The 22,718-nt window shown below is 35.9% G+C and overlaps 2 protein-coding genes across 8 annotated transcripts in view; both read right to left on the bottom strand.

The window, feature by feature from the left end:
- Positions 1 to 507: 507 nt before the first annotated feature.
- TMEM267 (transmembrane protein 267) lies at positions 508 to 14,812 on the bottom strand. 4 transcript variants are annotated; one of them, XM_019661533.1, is made up of 4 exons: positions 12,999 to 14,812; positions 12,662 to 12,830; positions 6,311 to 6,697; positions 508 to 2,418 (listed from the first exon to the last, which is right to left on the bottom strand). In XM_019661533.1, the coding sequence occupies exons 3-4, from the start codon at positions 6,623 to 6,625 to the stop codon at positions 2,083 to 2,085; spliced, it is 651 nt and encodes a 216-aa protein (XP_019517078.1). In that variant the 5' UTR covers positions 6,626 to 6,697; positions 12,662 to 12,830; positions 12,999 to 14,812; the 3' UTR covers positions 508 to 2,082. The 4 variants fall into 4 exon arrangements, with proteins under 4 accessions (XP_019517078.1, XP_019517077.1, XP_019517079.1 ...); XM_019661532.1 differs by having other exon boundaries at positions 12,662 to 14,812; XM_019661534.1 differs by lacking the exons at positions 12,662 to 12,830; positions 12,999 to 14,812 and adding an exon at positions 12,593 to 12,648.
- An 81-nt stretch (positions 14,813 to 14,893) lies between these two features.
- CUNH5orf34 (chromosome unknown C5orf34 homolog) overlaps positions 14,894 to 22,718 on the bottom strand; it is a 30,012-nt gene continuing 22,187 nt past the window's right edge. For all 4 annotated transcript variants that reach the window (XM_019661507.1, XM_019661510.1, XM_019661509.1 and 1 more), the window contains 6 exons: positions 22,208 to 22,277; positions 21,390 to 21,560; positions 20,886 to 20,980; positions 19,435 to 19,533; positions 16,214 to 16,254; positions 14,894 to 15,279 (listed from right to left, as the gene is read on the bottom strand). In XM_019661507.1, the coding sequence (XP_019517052.1) occupies positions 15,089 to 15,279; positions 16,214 to 16,254; positions 19,435 to 19,533; positions 20,886 to 20,980; positions 21,390 to 21,560; positions 22,208 to 22,277 (667 nt within the window). In that variant the 3' untranslated portion in view covers positions 14,894 to 15,088. The remainder of the gene's footprint in view (positions 15,280 to 16,213; positions 16,255 to 19,434; positions 19,534 to 20,885; positions 20,981 to 21,389; positions 21,561 to 22,207; positions 22,278 to 22,718) is intronic.

Below are 22,718 nucleotides of genomic sequence, written 5' to 3'. Positions count from 1 at the left end.
ACGGAGAAAACATACACATGCAAACAAGATACTGTCCAACTTTTGAAATAATGTATTGACACAAACCCAAAGAAAAGGAACAAAATGGTTGCATGGGAAGTTGGTAGTTATATTTCTAGAGGCTACAACCACACTTAGAAGACAAGGAACATTTCTGATGGTAGAGGTAGGAACAAAGATAAACCCACACTTAAAATCTGCAGTTGTTGCAACTGGTTCGGAGTTCGCCTGCACTTTCTTCTCAAGTGTGTACTTTCATTTCCAATACATTGCTTTTGCTTTCTTATAAGTAAGTAAATAAATAAATAAATAAATAGACAGCTAAATAAATAAATAAATGATTGCAGTTGTTTAAGCAAAGATTCATGGTCAAAGTGAACTCCCATTCTAATAAAAAAAGTTAGGACAAGCCCCAAATCCCAATGTCACATTCTTATTGAAGGCCCTATGTTTTAATGATATATGGAGAAAGAAAAAAGTAGAATTTTATAATTTAGTCAGAAAAAGTTACTTAAGATATATGCTTTATTTCCACGGATTTCTGATTTCATATGCTTTTTAAAAAATCTCTACTTTAATCAAATTTACTCCCACTATATAATATTTACTATTAAACCCACCAAACTGACACAATAATTGCTCTCAAAAGATAACAGATTATAAAACCTAATAGACTGAAACCAACTGATTAAAAACAAAATGAAAAACTAAAAAGCTTGAACCTTTAGAACAATTTACAGAACTCTGTTTCACTTAATAAGTAAGAAAATTCTGCTTTGGATAAAGGCATTGCTGCATCATTTCTCAGAGAATAAGGCACACAATCACTAACATTACAAATAACAAATGTGTAAGAAAATATGAAGACAGCAGATGACACATATGCTACAAACAATAGCAGGTGACTTTGGGGCACTGACTTTTATATCAAAGTAACATTAAACTGTGCAAATGTAAAATTTACAGCAACTAAATTTCCTTCTCTAATAAAGGCTAATCATTTTCAACAGAAGATCAACCTGAAAAAAAGCAAAAATCAAATTTTCTAAAAGTACTTTACACTGAAAAAAAATTTTTTTGTCTGTCAGTATCAGGCAGGTTTTTACAAAATGATTTAACTGGTATAATATTTTAGGAGTATGTAAACAAATCGACAGCAACTAAAACCATTTTAAGGGCACATTCAGGAGTTTACATTCGAAATGACATTACTGGGAAGTCTTTTTTTGTGTCAATTAAAATTCTATGGTTATAAGCCAAGTAGCAATATTTTGTTAGTTAATTTTCAATAAATATTGTGTTAAATTTAGTTATATTTTCCAAAACAGTTAAAACCCTAATACATGAGATTTTTGGGCAAAGATACTGAAAAACTAATACTTCAGGAAGATGTTACTATTGCCAACATATTACAATAATTTCCTAAAGTGATTTCTGGAACAATAACCTAGATCTAATGTTAGTTACTATCTTCTATGAATATTATAATGATTTTTCACAAGTGTACTGAAGCAGATTCTGCCAGTAATTACAACTCACTAAAGCACTTGGCAAATTAAATTTCAGTCAGGGTCAACATATATGACAAAACAAATGTTAGCATTCTCTGTATATCTTATTCATGATCTCATTTATTTTGGCCATTTTATTGTGTCACTATCTCAGGAAAATGTGGACCCAAATATAGTGCTAACTTTCCACAAATCAGCCACCCTAAAATTTGAACTTTTTTTCATCTGGAAATGGATTATATTAAAGCTATATTTCCAAACTTAATTGGATGTTACTCTGATAGAGCTATTAGTAAAGCCAGATAAACAGAAGAAACAATAAAAAACACATCATTAACTAAATGAAACTACAATATTGCACTAGAGTGTTATAGAAGAGAGAAGTAGAATTAAGTACAACAAATATATAATTAAAAAAAATTTGTACATGCCTCCTGAGCAAGAGGATTCAGGAATTATAATAATTAATATAAGTACCTAATATGTTTTTTTAAAGTTCACTTTAATGTTGGCTACTCTTAATTATCATTGTCTGAATCATTGGATTCTCTAAGACAGCCATATGGTTACTTCAGACATCAATATAAATTCCATGTTTTGAAGACATCATTTGTCTGGTCCCTGTTAAATACATAACCAATGAACAGATGTGAGGTAAAGATGATGTGATTATGACATAAAGCCAGAATGGCAAAGGAGAAGTTTTTCCAAACGGGCATATCCACAAGCCGTGACGAATGCCATCTCGGATGTGGTGTGAGGTCCAGGATATAAGTAACATCCAGGGAAGAAAGCACCATGAGTCTTTGAGCTTGAAAAGGTGCATAGTAAACTTCAGGGTCAGGACCACAACAGGTATCACGGTAGAACAATGAAGAAATGGTCTTCGCGGAAGAGTCAAAGCAGCCTGTGGGGAGCGGAAAGCAATAGCTATATCATTTCCTTTTTGGCAAACAAAATTTTATAGATGCTTCTTACTATTCTAAAATATTTTCCAGGAGCCTATTGGAAATGCAAGGGAATCATTTTCTATGCCACCTCCAAATACATGCATTATATCTATTATATATAGGCAAGGAAGATAAAAAAGGATATCTTTTGCAAATGAAATCAAGATCTCAAGAACATGGTGATTAAGTTTTTTAAGTTTCCTATTATTTACTTAGAAAAGTCACAATATGAATTTAATTCATATCCTAAATGCATGGTTTGTGTAAATTTGGAGTTTTAAAGAATTGTTTGGGGCCCCCAACAGTGTTGAAGAAAATCTCACAACCAAATAAAATATTCTTCAATTAATAAAGGCACAGGAGGGGAATATTTTTGTTGTAACCACTTTATATTAGCCTTGAATACTTTCAGGATTTATTTACAATAATATTTAGAAAGGTTATATTGTTTAAAGTAAGTATTCTAAAGTTTAGTTAAATAAACTTAAGTTTCTAAACCACTGCAAAAAAATGTAATCAATATCTAAACATGAAAATTTTAGGCTTAAACCTTGAATGATCCATGAGTATGAGAATGTGAAAAAATTTTAAAAGTTCATTCAAAAATAAGGATCACTTAAAACAGACTATAGGGCTGGCTGAGTGGCACATTGGTTAAGAGCTGGCTTGGGACGCCAGCTCTGAGCAGCAGGGCTCCGGTTCAGATCCCACATGGGGGCGAGTGACACTGCCCTCTACAACTAAGACAAGTGAACAACAGCTCGACCTGCAGGTGGGCTGCCGTGAGTCGCTGGTGACGGCGTAGGCTGCAGCCCTTGCTGCAGTGGGCTGCCATGGGCTACGATACGTAGCTAGCAGCCAGCATGAACGGCTGGCAGCCAGTGTGAGCTGCCAAGAGCCGCCGTGAGTAGCTGTCCAGAGGTCGGCGACCAATCTGCCTCACCCGGGAAAAGCGCAATGATAATACCAACATGGGCCAGAGAAACAACGTCCTCCACAACTAGACTGAAGAACAAAAGGACAGCAACTTGTCTGTTCCCCTTCCCCGATTCCCCAATAAAATCTTTGAAAAAAAACCAAAGACTATAACAAGAGACAAAGAAGGACCTAGTAATCCCACTTCTGGGTATTTATCCAAAGAAACCCAAAATGCTACTTCAAGGGGATATGCTCATCCATATGTTCATTGCAGCATTGTTTACAAATGGCCAAGGTGTGGAGGCAATCTGGGTGTCCCTGAATGAATGAAAGGATAAAGAAGAGGTGGTATATATATACAATGGAATATTATCAGCAAAAAAAAAAGAATAAAATCCTGCCATCTGTGACAACACGGACGGACCTAGAGGGTACAGTGCTGAATGTAGTTAAGTCAGACAGCAGAAGACAAGTGTCATATGATTTCACTTATAAGTGGAATCTAAATAACAAAATAAACAAACAAAAGAAACAGAAACAAATAGATATGGAGAACATTTTGATGGTTGCCAGATGGGAGGAGGGTTGGAGATGGGTGAAAAGCGGAAGGGATTAAGAAGTACAAATTGGTTGTTACACAGTAGTCATGGGGATGTAGCGTATAGCCTAAGGAATATAGTCAATAATATTGTAACAACTTATGGTGTCAGGTGGGTACTAGATTTATCGGGGTGATAGATGGGAGGAGGTTGGGGGCAGGGTGAAAAAGGTGAAGGGATTAAGAGATACAAATTGGTAGTTACAAAATAGTCATGGGGAGGTAAAGCATAGGGAATATAATCAATAAAATGGTAAGAACTATGTACAGTGTCAGGTGGTACTTACTAGTCAGGGGTATCACTTCCTAAATTATATAAATGTATAACCACTATGTTATAAACTTGAAACTAATATAAAATAATACTGAATGTCAACTCTAATTGAAAAATTTAAAAAGGGGGGAAAGATCAATAATATTGTGATAGCATGGTACAGTGTCATATAGTTGCTGGACTTACCATGGTGATTACTTCTTTAGCATAGGGAATATAATCAATAATATGGTAATAACTCTATATAGTCCTAGGTGGGTACTGTTGAATAACTATGGTGTACATGTGAAACTAATATAATATTGTATGTTAGCTATATTTCAATAAAAATCTTTAAAAAAATAACAAAAATAAGGCTCAGTATCAACACTATCCTATACTTCATGTGCACAATCTCATTTAATTCTTATAGCAATCCTATGAGTTAGGGATTTTGTAGAGAGAAGGAAACAGACTAAGAATGCTAAGTAATTTCGCCATGTTGTGCAGTTACTAAGTGGCAGAGCTGGGATTTGATGTGGAGTCTGTCTGAATTGGTGGCTCCTATTCTTAACACTACTGCTTCTCAATGATTCAAAGAATAAATACCGTTCACAGCCCAAATGTTTTGAAAAATTGCAACAGGATAAATTCTAGATGAATGCATTTATGAACCACAACTTTTTGCTTTATAGATTATCCCACTCTTTACTAATATTTCTTGCTATTTGCCAGGGTGTATCACTTAATATGCTCATTTAATCCTCACAACAACCCTATGATATAAGTAAGTCATGTTGTAATCCACATTTTACAAATGAGGAAATGGAAACTTGAAGAAGAAAAGCAGAGGGCCGGTCGAGTGGCTCAGTTGGTTAAGAGCTCGCTCAAGAGTTTGAGCTCTGAGCAACAGCAGTTCGAGTCCAGCCCGAGCTGGGCAGCCGCTGAGCTGCCAACAGGTAGCAGGATGGCTCAGCTAAAAAAAAAAAGAAAGAAGAAGAAAAGCAGTCGGCTAGCACTGCATGGTAGGATTCAAACTCTGGTTTTCTGATTCCAATCTTAAACAGCAATGTGATGCTGCCTCCATTTATAGCAAAAAAGTTAAAATTTGACTTTAATCAGGAATTGCTGATACTATGTCTGTTAAGTTTCTAAATAAGTAAGACAACCTCTGAGAAATACCTTGTACAGTACCTGACACATAATAGGAAGAAGTAGCAATCATTTCTCATTTTTCCAACAAATATTTACTGCACATCTACTAGGTGAGCCAGGCATTGTTCTAGGCCAGTGGGAAACAAAGCAAAGCCCTTGCTCTGTGAATCTGTATTTCTTCCCTTGAAATGTGTACAGATCATAAACAGGTAAAAGGCAGGCAAATTTGTTGCCACTTAGAAAATATTCTCTGAATTGTCATTTTAAGCTTAGTTCACTTGCAAGGCTAGTAGGTCTCTGTATAGCTAAACCTCTGATGCCTCAATGAAATGCCTCAATTTCTCCTTCAAAGACTGTGTTCTAATCAGTCCATTGATATGCACACTTCTGACTCCAAGAGGGACTCAGGGAATGAATCATTGAAAGTCCTTTCCCAAGACTGGGGATCATCTTAAAGCAATTCAACTGTTATGGAGCACTTAGGAGCCGCATACTAACCATAAAACATGAGGAATGTGGGGGAAATTTTAAGTGTGGTCCTGAAGAAAGACCACTGATACAAAAAGAACTAGGATGGTCCTGAGAATGATACCCATTACTTTAAACCAGTTGGCTGATCCTTCCTTCAAGAGCTGGCTAAACACATCCTCTGTAAAGCCAGCCCGGAACTCCTCAGGTACAGTTCATGAGTCCTTGCTCTGGGTACATCCATGGCAGTTTGTGATGCCAGATAACATCATCAGCAACGTGACTGTGGGCACCTTCAGGTAAGTACTAAGTACTCAAAAAAGTTTGATGAATGGGCTTCCTTATTTTAAAATAAGGCTAATCCTCTCCAGCACTAACTAAAATGATGCTCTGAAGATCAATACAGTGGTGCTAACGAAATTAAAGACCAGAAAAATTCAACCTATGTGCTTCTTACCTTTAACGATAGGGATCCAGCTAGTAAAAAGTGGTCTACGTCGATAACAGAGGCTAAAAATCCAGCTAAAATGATTTCTCTTAAGTCAGTCTTCTTCTTAATTCCAATGACTATTGCCCACGACCACATGCCAATCACACCATGCACTGCATTATCTGAGAGAGCACGAAGCCAGTCATTTTGCTGAATTATGGAAATCTGTAGTAGTAGTCTGTCAGCCATTAGGCAAAATATCCCCAGACCAATGCTAGAAATAAGAGATTCAGTGCTACAAGACTGGAGTAAAGCATGGGTCTTCTCAGTCTCGGATGCCATCACAAACAATATGTCAGTATGTACTAAAAGCCATCAGGAAACAGCTTATCCTTGTTTACATTCCCGGTTACCCTAAAATAGAAAGCAGAGAAAAATATTCATGAAGATTATGGGCTGCCATATACTACTTACACAAAATATTATCAGCAATAATTTCACAAATATAAAACCGAGTTGTAAAAAGTGGTATTTTTTTTAACTATTGTAAGTTTACTTTTCCTAGCTTTATTGAGATATAATTGATATATATCACTATGTAAGCTTAAAGTATACAATATGATTTGATATACATATATATTGTAAAATAAGTACCATAATGTTAGTTAACACATTCAGCATCTCACATAGTCACCTTTTCTTGTGTGTGGTGAGAACTTTAAGATCTATTCTCTTAACAACTTTCAAGTATAAAAAAAAGGTATTTCTTACACATTATACATAATATGCCATGTGGCCCAAGAGTGTAGCTTTGTAAGGAAAACAACTCACATGGTAATATGCATCAAGGGACATTTAAGAAAGCCCACTAACTGTCATCTATTACTTTGAGGTCATCAAACAGTTCTATCGCTCAGCAATGTTTACGACATGGTAGTGGGCATCCATTGTGTCTACATGGTAGTGGGCATCCATTGTGTCTACATGGTAGAGGGCATCCATTGTGTCTATGTACCCAGCAACTACTTTCCACACTTCTGATAACAGCATCCCCTTCCTTTGGAAAAACTGCTCATCACAATACCCTAACTCCAGAGCTGACCAATTACAATTTCCTGTCTCCCTTATTAGTAGTAGTGATTAATTAGTAATTACTAATTAGTAATCATTTTCCAGTAGTGATTAGATTAGTTGTGATTAATCTAGTGATGAAGGTGACCCAGATTGGGCCAATCAGACTCCTTTCCAGAGTTTTCCTAAATCGAGCTGGTGAGGGAAAGTTCCTTTTCTTTTCTTGTAGACCATGGGCTCCACTACATAGAACAGCCTATGAAAAAAGAATCAAATTCTCAGGTCCAATGCTAAGGTTCTCAGAGCTGCCCTTCACTTCTCTGAGCCACCCCAGCATTTTTTCAATAAATCCCCTTTTCCTTTCTGCTGCCTCTAACCAAAGAACCTTAACTGATATAAAAAAAGCATCATAATGCTATGCTGAGTGCTTACCTGGCATAGAATATTGAAATCATTTATCCAATTAAAGTTATCAATATTGTGTGATGCACGAAGTTTTTGGTTTGTATTATTTTGTTTTTATTCTGAGATTAAAGAATAACTTCATGATTTATTGATCATGACTAAACTTCCATTTTGTAATAAAAACTATACATAGCTCATTATATATATTCTAAAATTTATAGGGAAATGCAAAAGACCTAGAATAGGAAAACAACTTTGGAAAAAAGGAATTAATTTGAAGGACTATGTTATCTGATTTCAACTCTTATAAAGCTAACAATAATCAAGACAGTGTGGCTATTGGTATAAAGATACACAAATAGATCAATGGAACAAACTAGAGAGTGGGATCAAAAATAGATCAACACGTACACGGTCATTTCTGACAAACATACAAAGGCAAGTCAATAAAGAAAAGATATTCCTTTCAACAAATGGTGCTGGAACAACTGGATGTCCATAGTGAAAAACTAATGAACCTCAATCCGTACTTTATTCCATAAACAAAAATTAACTCAAAATAGATCAGAGACCTAAAAGTAACACAAAACTATAAAACTTCTGGAAGAAAACATAGGAAAATATCTGTGAGTCCTTGGGTTATGCAAAGAGTTCGATGCAACATCAAAAGCTTGATCTGTTTTAAAAATTGATAAACTGAACTTCGCCAAAATTAAGAACTTCTGCTCTTTGAAATACAATGTTAAAAGAATGAAAAGACAAGCCACAGACTGGGAAAAAATATTTGCATATCTCATATTTGATAAAGGGTTTGTGTCCAGAACAAAAAATCCTCAAAACACAATAACAGAAAAACAAACAAAACAATACAAAAATGGGCACTTGAAAAGAAAAGGTACTTTACAGAGGTAACATACAGATGGCTAGTAAGCACATGAAATACAATATGTTCAACATCATTAATTTCTATGGAAATGTAAATTAAAACCACAATGAAATACCAAACATACCTATTAGAATGGCTAAAAGTAAAGACTGACCATCCCAAATGTTGACAAGACGTGGAGCAACCAGAACTCTCATACTGCTGGTGGAAATGTAAAATGGCACAACCGCTATCCAGTTTCTCAAAAAGTTAAACATACTCCTACCATATGACTCAGTCATTCCACTCTTAGGTATTTACCTCAGAGAAATGAAAGCCTACATCTGCACAAAGACTTGTACATAAACATCCACAGCAGTTTTTATCTATTGGGTTTTCAGAAAAGTCATGACACTTTTTTGCAATGAAAAACATAAAGAAAAAATGTCATGACTTTTCCAACAACCCAATATATTAGCTCCAAACTGGAAACAACCCAACTGAATAAATAAAACGTGGAATAAAAAATACTAAAAAGAAAAATTAATGATACACACGAAAACAAAATGTGCAATAAAAAAGAAAAAGAAAAAAGTGATATATACAAAAACATAGATGAACTTCAAAATCATACTAAAAAGCAGACACCCCCTACAAAAAAAAGTAGTCAAAACCCATAGAATTGTACAACACAAAAAAAATGAACCTTAAATTGTAGACATTAGTCAATAACAATGTATCGATATTGGTTCATTAATTGCAACAAATGTACCTATCACACTAATGAAAAATGTTAGTAATGGAGAAATGTGTGCAGAGGGAGAAGAAATACAGTTGACAAATGAACACAGGTTTGAACTGCGCAGGTCCACTCATATGTGAATATTTTTCAGAAATTATTATAAATGTATTTTCCTTATGATTTTCTTAATAACATTTTTTTCTATAGCTTAATTTATTGTAAGAATACAGTATATAATGCATATAGCATATATACAAAATATGTTAATCGATTTTTTTATGTTATTGGTAAGGGTTCTGGCCAACGGGAGGCTATTAGCAGTTAAGTTTTTGGGGAGTCAAAAGTTATATGTGAATTCTTGACTCTGCAGGGTGTCGGCACCCCTGACCCAACATGTTCATGGGTTAACTGTATATGAGAACACTCTACTATCTGCTCCACTTTTCTATAAACATGAAACTATAAAAAATAGTCTATTAATTAAAAAAAGTAAATGAAGCAATTATGGGAAAATGTTATAATTGTTCAATTTAGGTAATGGATATACTGTAGTTCATTATACATATCCTCTACCTTTCTGTATGTTTTCAAAAGAGCACATAGTATGATTTAATTTATAAAATATTCTAGAAAATGCAAACTATTCTAAGTGACAGAATGCAGATCAGTGTTGCCTGGGGACAAGAGGGGCAGGACAGATAAAAAAGGAGCATAAGGACACTTTGGGGGCCCGATAAGTTCATTATCTTGATTGTAGTGACAGTTTCATACATACATCAAAATGTGTCAAATTGTAAAATTTAAATATGTACAGTTGATTACATGTCAATTATACTCCAACAAAGATATCAAAAAGTTAAAAAATATATACTTTATTGTCAACAACAGCAGACTTTCATGTAAAAGGAGCAATCTGAAAACAAGAAAGAGATTATGGAGATGAAAAGCCGGATTGCCCAAATACAAGGTTAACAGAAGCAATGCATAGTAAAATGAATGCTTCGAAAGTCACAATTAAGTGAATATGAACATTTTCAAAGAATTTCCCCAAAGCTTGATGAGGGAAAAAAGAACAAGGAGTTGGACACTGAAAGAAAAAAATAATTCAAAAAATAAAGAAAAATCTTGAAGAATATTCAAGTAAATTATCATAAAATAAAGAGAATGTGATTAACATCAACACTAAATACCAAAATATTGTGGCGTACAGAGCTCTGAGAGAAAAGGATCATGACTGTAGGACTCTAAACATAACTAAACTGTAGGACCTGTGTGATAATCGTGAATTTTAGGAGTTTTGCCTCAGAAATTAAATACTTATGTACGATTTCTGGGGGAGAAAGAATTGAGGAGCAGGAATTCTAAATCTCTAGGGAGATGTGGAGAGGAATAAAGAAAACTGATCAATACAGCAAAATGGAAAAGAAAAAAAAAGCATAGAAGAAAACTTGACCCTCCTCCCCAAAAAGCAATAGGAATCAAACATCAAAAGCAAATACCACATTAAATGTGACTGTATTAAATTTCTCTATAGAGACAGATTGCAACAAAAGGAAACATACTGTTTTGAGCTCCTAAGTTTTGGGGTAATTTGTTATGCAGCAATAGATAACCAAAATAGTAGTTTCTATTTTTTAAGAAAGTTATAATTATGGTCCCAGAAACACAATTCTGACATCTATTCCACTACAACTACTGGTGCAAATATTTAGATTAGATTCTGAGTATGAGATAGACAAATTTCATAAGTATACTTCTTATTTACTGTTTCTGACTAGGACACATAAGTGTACCCATTTTTCTTCTTACCCTTTTCTTCCCTTTTCCACTTCCTGTTCCTCTCCCTACAAATAGAATGGACTCAGGAACCTCCGAAACTATAAAAGAGCTTTATGTTTATTTTACATATTCACTTTTTGAGGGCAGGTTCCTTAAGTTAGTAATTATAATTTTCTTTTAAACCTGTACTCAAATGTTTAATAAATATTTCATTATATTCATAATAGGGGTAAGCAGGTAAGCAATCCTCCGCCTATGAGCTAAAGCTATTACTTTGGAATGACTTCTCTACCATAGCAGCCAAGGACCCAGATCATAAATTTCTATGACTTGCAGGAGCCACTTTGCTGAACGGCAAAATTCTGCCACATCTCATTTCCAGTAAAATGCCATGAACTATGGGGCCTCCAACGTACACACAGCAATAATCTTCCCTTTCCTCAATTCCACAAACACATAATTAGTCAGTTACTTTAATTATACATTATTATGCATTGTTCGTTAACCTTAGACATTATTTCTGCCCAAACAAATCAGAGCTAACAAATCCCCATTGTAAATATCATCTACTTCACCCTCTTCCTCCCCCTCTCCCCCTCATCACAAATATTTACAAAAACCTGAAGCAAAAGCACGGTCTAAAATCTGAAATTTGTCTGTTTTATAAATGTCCTCGTCATTGAACTGTAATTGCTACGAAACTTGTATCTAATTTCTTTAATGCTACAATACCCAAAGCAGATGCCAAACGAACGTAGCTAATTTGCAAAGAAAGGAAACAGATCTCGCTCCCTTTCACGGAAACTTTTTATAGCCGGAATATATAATGTTCAGTTCTCATGACCATTACGAATAAAACATACAATTCTGAATTTCAACATGTCTCAAGTCTCAGCCGATTCGATTCCCAAAGTCATTCTTTCATCTGATTGGTATGATGCAGTAATTTTTAAAATGTCAAGAAAAGGTAGGAAGCCGTGGCGTCTGCAGGGAAGGGACCATGTCACTCATCGCATTCACGCCTCCCAGGATCCAGGACGCATAAGGGTTCTCTCTGATGCCAGGTAACGATGGCAATGGGCAATTCTATCAAGACCCCCGGCACTCCGTTATGGGCCAGGAAAACGCCAAAGACGCAGAGCCTAGGCGTGGGCTGGGAGCCTACGGGATCTAGACGGCGCGATGAAGCCGGAGGGCGGTGCCGGGGCTTTGCGCAGCTTGGGGGGCCACGCGACAGTGGCCGCTCAAGGGTCAAGCACACGCCGCGCGCTCTCGGGACCCGCGCGCCTGCCGCCCCTGCACGTCCGCCCCGTCTGGAACCCGGATCTTCCAGACTTCGGGCTCAGGTTGGTGCCTGCCTCCGGCCTCCCACCTCAGGACGCAGTATCAAGGCGTCCATTCCGTCCCCCTCCCACCCAGTCTCTCGCTGCAGCTCAGCTCCACCCACCCTCCGCTTTCTGCTGAAGCTCAGGGAGCCAACGCGCCGCCATCCCTCCCACCTCCCATCCGTCCGTACCATAGAGATGCGGGCCGCTGGCCAGAGCGGCTGCAGCGCGCAACGCCGGGCGAGAGGACGACGGGATACTGGCTCCGCTCAGGCGACCGGAAGCGGTATTTGAATGCTCTTTCGTGCAGCGTGTGCAGGTTCTTAAGAGTTCTTCTCCGTCCTGCCCCAAAAGGGAGACCTTTGGGACGACAGAGTGAGAAGTGAAAAGTGTCTTGTTAGTTTACTTCTGTCAACCCGAAAATTCGTTCTGGGTTTAGCCTGCGCCGGGCCACAGATGTGGCCGCCGACATACCCACGTCGCACCCAAGTGGCGGCGGGGGAGCTGGGGACGCAGAATGAACCTCACCGAATGTCAGATGCACAGGCCTTATGCCCATACGCTTGAGCTAGGAGCTACAGGCCATCGTGGGTCCCAAAGGTGTAGAGCCGTTTCCGACCTCTTTCGCAGGACCCTTCTGGTTGGGCGTCAGAGTTTGTCACGAGACAGACCGCACGACCTTGCAGACCTGACGCTCCTCAGCGCTTCACCGCCCCCTGGGGGATTTCTTGATAATTATTCTTTGTCGCTATGCGGGTGTGCATTGTGGGCCGCTTTCTCGTGGACCGCGGTGATATGGCTAGAGCAGTTTACCGTGACTCCTAAATGCTGAAGAGTCGAAAAAGCGACTGCCTAGAGGGTAGCGTGATGAACGGGACTGACAAGATGCAGCTTGTTTACCGGGACTGGGCAGTTCCCATTCCTGTCACCCTCCGAGTAGTGGGTGCTCTTTTATCACCCCCACTACTCGACATCTAGCTCGACATTTGTTCTTGGAAGTACTGGCCCAAAAGAGGAGGCTCAAAGAGCAACACTCCTGTCTCCTTTCTGCCTCTCAAAACAAGTGTCAGATGGAAAGCAAGGGCAGCAGCAGGATTATACTTACACAGTTGAAAGAGACCATAGAACACTGGAATCTTCAGCCTCAGGCAAACTCACAGGCCTCTCACAGAACCTTCAAGTGTGGCTCAGTATCTCCGTTAGAGAACTTCGCATTGCTTGTCACACTCTTGGTTCTTAGCCAATGGAAAAGACTTACGGGGGTGTGGGGGGGTGGGGTTACACATTTTATCCACACAGCATAAAAGCTAATTAAAAATATCACCAAATACATTAACCACAATAGTGAGTGTTTTTAGTTATGGTAAGGACAGGTTTTTTTTCTGTCTGAATGCAGTAACAATTTGGCATTACCCTCACGGCAGCATGGTACATCTCTAATTACAGTCTAGGTTTTCTAGAGCTATTGAGGGACAACGTATGACATAGATGGCTTCCTGCTACCAAAACAGAACCTACAGTTTGTCTGTAGTCCATCTACTGCCCAAAGGCACTGATTCATTTATACAGCACATACTGAGTGCTCTCAATATGGCAGGCGTTGTGCTTGGTTATGGAATAACTTCATGGCGTGCAAGTTCTAGTGGGGGATAGAGACCACAAAGAAGTTGGATGACTGAAGTAGGTGCTGTAAAGGAAATAAATAGGGTGATGTAGAGAATAACTAGGGGAGACCAACTTTAGAGGGAGGGCCCTCTGAAGAAGTGATACTTGTTCTGACACCTGAAGGTGGCAAGGGGCCCAGCATGAAAGAAGCTAAAGAGAGCACTGTGCCCACTGAAATAGCTGACATCATCAATCCTAATCTATGCTCTGCTTGCTTTGGTCTCGGTTTTTCTCCTTGTTTCCTCTGTTGCTTCTTCCCTTTTAGGTGAAGAGGCTGGTCTTTTCTAGAAATCAGAAGTTAATTAGAACATTTCTGGTTATATTTGGTATAATTTGAAGTCTTTTTAGATATATGGTTTTGTTCTTTCCCAATAGACAAGCTGTAATAGCACTTTTGGTGAGCTCATTTCTCTTTTAGTTTCACACACTTTGTAGCATAGATCTTTTTAGATGTTCAAAAGAAATGAACATATCTGGTTCACAAGACAGTTCAGATAAAATTTAGTCATTGCTGGAGTGCTTCTTAGTTTGAAGCAATATTACCTACATTCTTTTTTTTTAAGATCTAATTCTCTTTTCATAGTTCTATTGAAAAATACTTCGAGTACAGAGACTAAATAGCAAATGACCAAAAGCACACAATATTGCATATTGAAAAACAAAAAAACCCATGAAGATTAATAGTGAATGTTCTATAAAATAGCAACAACTCTATAATTTTATAAAATTTTTTCTCATAAATCTCAACTAAGAAATTTTTCAAAATGTCAAAAGTTATTTATTAATAAAGTATATTATAAATACATATTTTTTAATTTATAGGTTAGATAAAATACCTCCAAAATTAAAAGTCACTTCTCATATAATCACTGTACAAAAGTCATATATACCATTCCTTGGCACTTGAAACAACATCCTTAAGGTTTAATAATATATTGCAATAATTCCATTTTTTACTTTTTAGAGTTTGATAGAAGACAATCAATATCCTGAAGAATTTCAGAGGTTTTTTTCAGTGCCACTGATACTCTGTTTTCATTAACTTCTAGCAACATTTCTGAATATTTTGGTTTGTAATTATCAGAAGACTGTTCATTTTTCTTGTTAGGAATCTGATTTAGGATACCACTATTCTCCAATAACACTGAGTTGCTTAGTTAAGGAGCTTTTGTCCACATTTTTCATTATATAAGTATTTTTTATTTCAGAAAGCCTGGCTTTCATATTAAAATATGATTTCTCCATTGGGAGGGAGACCTCTTCGATACATCATAGAGTTGGGACTTTAGAACTCAAGTCTATCCCTTATAGATGAAGAAACTAGAGTACAAGAAAGGGGAAAGGAAAGGGCAAGGCTATGTGTTTGGATGGAGGTTTGGTGATAGGAAATGAAAGAATAAAAATATCTCAGCAAACCTTTAGCTAGAGAAAGAGCATTTACCAAGAGAAAGAGAGAGGACTCAGATAAAATTGGAAGTGAAAAAGGCGATACCACAATTGATATCACACAATACAAAGGATCATAAGAGACTATGATGAACAATTATACACCAACAAATTGGACAACCTAGAAGAAACGGATAAATTCCTAAAAACATACAAGTTACCAAGACTGAATCATGAAGAAACAAAGTCTGAACAGACTGAATACTAGTAAGGAGATTGAATCAGTAATCAAAAACCACAAACAAGAGCCTAGGACCAGATGGTATCACTGGTGAATTCTACCAAACATTTAAAGAAGAATTAATACCAACCAATCCTTCTCAAACTCGTCCAAAAAATAGAAGCGGAGGGAACACTTTCAAACCATTTTATGAGGCCAACATTATCCTGACAACCACAAACAGACAAAGATACTACAAGAAAAAATTATAGGCTCATATCCCTGATGAACATAGATGTAAAAATCCTCAACATGATGTACCTTTTACAGAAAAGATACATCCTGAATATCTCAAATATTATTCAGTGAACTCCACAATATATGTCTGATTAATATAAACTACAGTAATGAATTAAGCCTAGAATGGAAAGGGAGTAATTATGCAGGACAATACATTGTGTTTAAAGGATACAGTTAAACTTCTGTATCTTTTCAAGTTCAGAAGCCACACACCTGTGGGGAAAATAAAAGCAAATTCATGCTAGTTATCTGATTCTTTTTTATCCACAATATTTCAAATAAGCACACTTGATTTTTTTTTTCATAAAGGTTAGAATTTTAGAAGAATGTAAAAGTTAAGAGTTCCGTTTATATTGGCTTTATTTATCAACAAATCAACTTTACTCAACTGATACTTATTGAGTGCTTTTAATAAGTAAGCTAAGTGAATAAAAGTCCCCACCTGAAGGCTTTTTAATCAAGTATTTATGTTTGAAGGTAATGGCTTTCCTGCTACAACCTCTTTGTACTAACCTGGCATACCCTCTATTTTCCTCCTTGAACTTTACTTAAATTTAAAAAATCTACTAACATACTTTTTTTTTTTTTTTTAATTGGGGAATTGGATGGGAACAGCGCTGGGGAATTGGGGGAAGGGGAACAGACAAGTTGCTGTCCTTTTGTTCTTCAGTCTAGTTATGGAGGACGTTGCTTCACTGGCCCAAGTTGGCACCATCATTGCACTCTTCCCAGGAGAGGCAGATCAGTTGCCGGCTTCTGGATGGTCGCTCACTGCGGCTGTTGGCTACACACGGTAGCCTATGGCAACCCACTGCAGCAGTGGCTGCAGCCTACGCCGTCGCTGGCGACTCACGGCAGCCCAGCTCCAGGTTGAGCTGTTGTTCAACATCTTAGCTGTAGAGGGCAGTGTCACTGGCCCTCATATGTGGGATTCGAACTGGGGCTCTCTGTTGTTCCAAGCCAGCTCTTAACCACCGCGCCACTCGGCTGGCCCTCTACTAACATACTTTTGTAAAAGAAGTGATCTTCCTTGAAGTGACCTCTCCTTCCTTGAATTCCTATAATTTTAATTAATCATATACTTATTTATAATTATCTTCTCTTGAACTATTTTATTTTATGATCTTCATATCTAGATTGTCTCTTTCAGAAGAATGAATCTTTTCTTATTCTGTGTTCTGCACACATAGTAAGACTTCATTGATATGGAACTCTTAGGGAATGGATGGTTTTGGAGGGCCAACTTTTTACACAGTTGAACTAGGTTGCAAAACATACCTGTTTTCTATTGAATTCCTTCTGGAATAGACTACCTACTCATTTCACTGTTTTCTTAAGCACAGTCTGTATACTAAACATTGTCTTCTTGACTCGAAGCATTAACATTGGCTCTTACCATGTTCCACAGAAACAGATTTTGGGACAACTAGTATGGGGTAGAGAGCTGTATGTGTGTTCTCTCTCTTTTTCCTCATCAAGCTAGAATAAAATAGGAGCAATGGCACACAACTAGAAAGCAATGTAACTCATCTAGCTTTCTGAAAAATTAATGAGGACATTAATGTCTAAAAGATCTCTTTATTCAAGTCACTAGAAAAGTCTTCACAGTTCATAATAGGGTATGTGACTTGTCTACTTTACTGGCTTTACAAAATGGACCACATGCACCTTCCTTTCAGCTTACACTCTATTACTCCAGCCTATGGATGAAGAATGAAAGAGATCATTCACCGTTTTAAGCATCTGTGGCAAAGACTTGAATATGACTTACTCCAAAGCCTGCTGATTCTTCATCATTGCAAAATACTTTTTTTTTTTTTTAATGTAAGACACATTTTTCTGGTTATAAGCAACAATACAAACTACCCTTAATGCTGTTGCTCATATGATGAATCAACTTCTTATAAAAGATCTTCTATACTATTTTTTGACTAGCATCCCCATTAAAAGGTTAAATCCGTAAGCTAATAATAGGTGAGTTGGAAACAGAAATACTGAAGTACAATTTAGGTAGCTGTTTATCGTGCAGTCTCTCTCCAACCTACCCTCTTTGACAAGAAAACAATTTACAGTTGGAGATGTCTTAGGCTTTGAAAAGGAAATGGAACTATGGCAAGTGGCTATATCTTCTCTCCCTACACGTCCTCAATTCCTTGGTCTCTCTGCTGTTCCTCATTGCTTCTACCCTGAGTTGCTATCACCAATCTGCACTTCTCTATTCCCTCATTTCTTTTGTATGTCTCGACAGTTATCCTCTTGTAAGCTTTCATATAAAAAAGTATTGTACAAACTGTACCAGCTGAGCAATGATGAAGTGACTAATTTTATAGCTATGTACAATTTCCCTTTCTTTGCAACTATGTCTTCTGCTAGCTACCTGGACAACGTTTCTGCTCCCAAAGTCTGTAGTTGAAGAATGAGGGATCTGGAAAGCTAAATCCTTAAGAACTGAGATATTCAAATAACATCTACTAATTTGATTTGTACTTCTTTCTTTAAGTAACTTCAGAAAAGGTGATAAGAATCAGGCTTAATGTTTATATTTTTTTCACCATGCTATGCTCAAACACCTTACAACTTACTTTAAAGCTTCCTAAATTGTTCCTGGTATCCTTCTTTTCCAATATATTCAGATTATATTCTCAGTGATACTAACCTTCCTAATGATCCTTCTTATGGTCATTTTTGTCTATTTAGGAACTTGTAATTCCATCAAGTTTGAATTCCTTTATTGATTACAGCATCCAATCAAAACTCACACTATAGCTAACAGACAGCATCTGCTCCATAAAAACTATCGTCTACTATCTCCACAGTCTAAAATATCCTTTTTTATCTCTCTGTCCTTGCTTCCTCCCTAAAATGTCGTAAGTTCCCTAAATATTCCTTTGAATCCCAGTTGTAGTCCCCTGCACACTGAAAGGCACACAGGAGGGACTAAAATACTTTATTTGTTGATTTGCCAATTAATTTTGGGGAGGTCATTAATATGATAGAAATTATTTTAGAAAACAACTTTTTCTGAAAGTTTACTATGTTAGTCAACATTTTATTTCCTTTAATATTACTAAAGTTTAAGAAAAAAAACTTTAAAATTTTCCATAAAGTTTTCAGGATGAATTTCTCACATTGAAAGAGTCACCCATTTTGACATGAAGCTTTCAATGCAGTTTTCTGAACTTCAGATGAAATATAATATGAATTTTAATAAATTAGATATCAGATTAAAGATAAATTATTTTTAATATTAAGCTATCATAAACATTATAGTTAAATACATTTAACTAAGAAAAGGTTTTCTTGGGAAAAACATGTTAGAGTTTACCATTTGACATTTTAATTTTTGAGTATTAACTGTTCTACACAGAATAAATTTAAAAGAAATATAAATACCAATTTTCTTCAAGGAAAGAAGATGAAGGATGTGTGGGCACATCTCTCTGACTAGTCTGGGTCAGTCTTCTGCACCATGATATTACTGTTGTCACATATCTAGGTTGAATACATAAAAATAAATATTTGGAAAAAAAACTTGTATAATATTTATAAATTATTCAAAAAATGAAAACAAAGTCATTAAAACAATTTGGGGGAAAAGGATAAAGAAAGTATTCTAAAGTGAGGCAATTCTCTGAGTCTTTTTCATTGGAAATACAAAAGGCATTTTTTTCTCATTATCAAGAATGAAATTTACTCATAAAAAGATGAGATTTAAGAGTCAGAACAAAGGGGATACTTGGATTTCATTCAAAGTTCAAATTCAAATGTCTAAATTCTCTTAGTTTTTTTTTAAAAAATGAGTTTCATTAAATTTTGTCATGTAAATGTGTTTACCCATAAGACTAAGTGAACATTTGCTTTTTAAAATTTAATACATAAATACATACACACACACATATATATATATATATATATACATATATGTATAATTATATATAACTCACTGAATATACAAAACAAGGATCAAGTTTAATAAGATCAATATTCTGAAGTGACTGGCTAAGACAAATAGTAATGTTTGCTGAAAACGCTATCTTTTTGAGGCAAATTATTCAAGCTAGCAATGAGTGTTAGAGCATTTAGACCAAAATGCAATAAACCCCAACAGAAAAATAAATTCAAGAGGTAAAAAAGCAATTCTTTTGTGAACATTCTCAAAGTAAAATCATTAAAATGTCAGGAATATCACAAGTACAGTGATTATAATAACTATATAAACCAAAGGAAAAGAAGCATATTCATAAAAAGCCGATTTCAAGACTCTTCTCCATTTTAAGAATAACAATCAGCTAATTTGTTTTTTTTCCACTTTACAGAAACACACAGAAGTGTAGTTATTTGTGTTTGCAAACCTTATTTAAAATTGGTTAGGAGAGGGGCCAGCCGAGTGGCTCAGTTGGTTAAGAGCTTGTTCAAGAGTGCAAGCTCTGAGCAACTAGCGGTTCAATTCCCAGCCTGAGCTGAGCTGCCGCTGAGCTGCCAACAGGTGGCAGGATGGCTCAGCTAAAAAAATAAATAAATAAAAAACAAAATTGGTTAGGGGATTAACTGGTTAACACAATTGACCACAACCTCCACAGCAAGCCAGTTATATTTATACCACATTCATTTTGAAAAATCACTTGAATACAAATGGAAATGATTAAAGCTGACATGATCTATTTAGTTATGCTAGATGCCAATATAATTGTAAACTCTGAAACCTGTTGAAATGACTTTGTCCACATTGTCCATGGGTAAAAACTAAAACAATATATAACATGTAAACAATGTTTATGTTTCCTCTCTGTCAATTAAAAGTTATTTATTAACATGTAAATAATTAAAAAAAATTTTTTCAGTACCTTTCATATGGTCCAGGGTGTTCAATGTGAATTAACTGATTGTGTCCATCAGGAAAAGTTAACTTACACCAACCTAAGCTGAGACCTTGATTTACCTTAAGAAGCAAGGAGAAAAGGTAAATTTTATCATTGTAAAACTGAAAACAAACAAACCTCTTCTAACTTAACAATTTAAAAAAGTATATAAATGATTAAAAATTTGACTAATTTGAAAGTTACATTTTACATGAGATATGGGTAATATTTAACCATTACTCTTATATAATTATCAAAAGAACAAAAATACTAGTCCCTCTCTTTATATATAATGAGTTACCTTTATAAAAATGACTTTGCCACACCTATCTGATATTTGGTAGGAATCCAATGAGATCAGTAAAGGCTCTTGACAGATTTTATACTTCAAAATACAAATTGAAATAGAACAAAGAAAATACAGTACTGCAGTATTTTCACAGGTAAAAAAAACAATATAAAATACATTTCAGTCTGAAGTATACTCACCTGTCTCTTTTCGATAAAAGAGCCAAAATTCCAATTTAGGGTTAAAGTAACACCATCTACAAAAATAACATGTACTTTGTCATCAGAGTATGCAAAAAATCTTCCCATGCTGGGTATGTGTGATTCTCTCAAAAGCAAAGGCAGTATACTGTTATCATTTATCCCAGGAACCTAAAACCAAGTAAGTAAAAAAGAGCAGGAAGTACAGTTATCCATTAATATGATTTAAATAATTAATGAACTCGGAGGCAACTTTCAGATTCTTATACAGAAGGTGAATATTGTAGAATCCTTATGTAAATCTTAATTTTTCCAGAAGTGGACACCCAAAACAGTCTATTACAAGCAGGTTAAGTTCTAATGTCTTAGGAAAGTCACCATTCTGCTCTGAACTTTACATAGAACATAGACAAAAATTAGAAACTGCAGCAACATGTAAGTTCATAATCAAATTAGTATAGACACAAAAATCAAAGTCTGAGAATTACTTCCTCCAAGTCAGCATTAAAAAATTTACAGTTATGGAAAGAGTAAATACTGTAATATCAATGTTTACAGTAACTATGTTTTTACATACAAATTCAATCAATTCCCCTGCCCTTCCCCCCCCCATTTAAAAGAAGAAACAAAAACAAACTATATAGAATAAAAATATAACATAAAAGCCTGATTTTGTAGTGTTTATTAAGTGGATACTTTTCTGAATAAATCAATATTCTATTACAAAGAATTTCTCACATGACTTAGATGAAAGTAATTTGAACTTAGGAATATGTATATATAAAAACAATCTTGCTTTTGAAATAATTTTAAGATACCATTTTCCAGCAGCATATACGATAATTATGGCTTAAAGAAAGCCTCATCTTGGCACAATGCTGAAGAATCCTGTGAAGATGAAAAACACTACTTAAACATTTGCAAATAATGGCGTTTTCCAATTCTAGCAAACCATTCTCAATGCTATATGGCATTTTAGGCAAGTAGTTCATTTCCACTGAAATATGTACAGACCTCTTTCTTCCAGAAATCCTTATGTCCTTAGAAGGAAACTACTACTGGTGTTTCCCTTTGTGCTAAAATACCCAGTTAAGATTATTCTTCTAATTTTTAGCAATGAAATGACTCCAAATAGAATTTTCAGGTGTTCCTTTTTAAGAGGTGATAGATTCACAGTGCCTAAAAGGTTTAGCATAGAGTGATGTGAATCAACTATCCCTAGGAAATCAAATTACAAATCTCCTTCAAATCTACTTTGGAAGTTGCTTAGACATCATTTATAAAAATAATTTAATCCGGGCCGGCCGAGTGGCGCAATGGTTAAGAACT

This window comes from Hipposideros armiger, unplaced genomic scaffold (assembly GCF_001890085.2).
Source record: "Hipposideros armiger isolate ML-2016 unplaced genomic scaffold, ASM189008v1 scaffold_351, whole genome shotgun sequence".
In the NCBI taxonomy this organism is placed as follows: domain Eukaryota; kingdom Metazoa; phylum Chordata; class Mammalia; order Chiroptera; family Hipposideridae; genus Hipposideros; species Hipposideros armiger.
Note: the sequence above shows the minus strand (reverse complement) of the source record. Positions and strands in the feature narration are given on the sequence as shown.

What these genes read in the sequence shown, in the direction of transcription:
- TMEM267 (XM_019661532.1), bottom strand. Translation starts at nt 6,625, where the DNA reads ATGGCATCCGAGACTGAGAAGACCCATGCTTTACTCCAGTCTTGTAGC. An exon ending in CTGGATCCCTATCGTTAAAG is followed by an intron (nt 2,419 to 6,310) that starts GTAAGAAGCACA and finishes CGCTCCCCACAG; the next exon opens with GCTGCTTTGACTCTTCCGCG.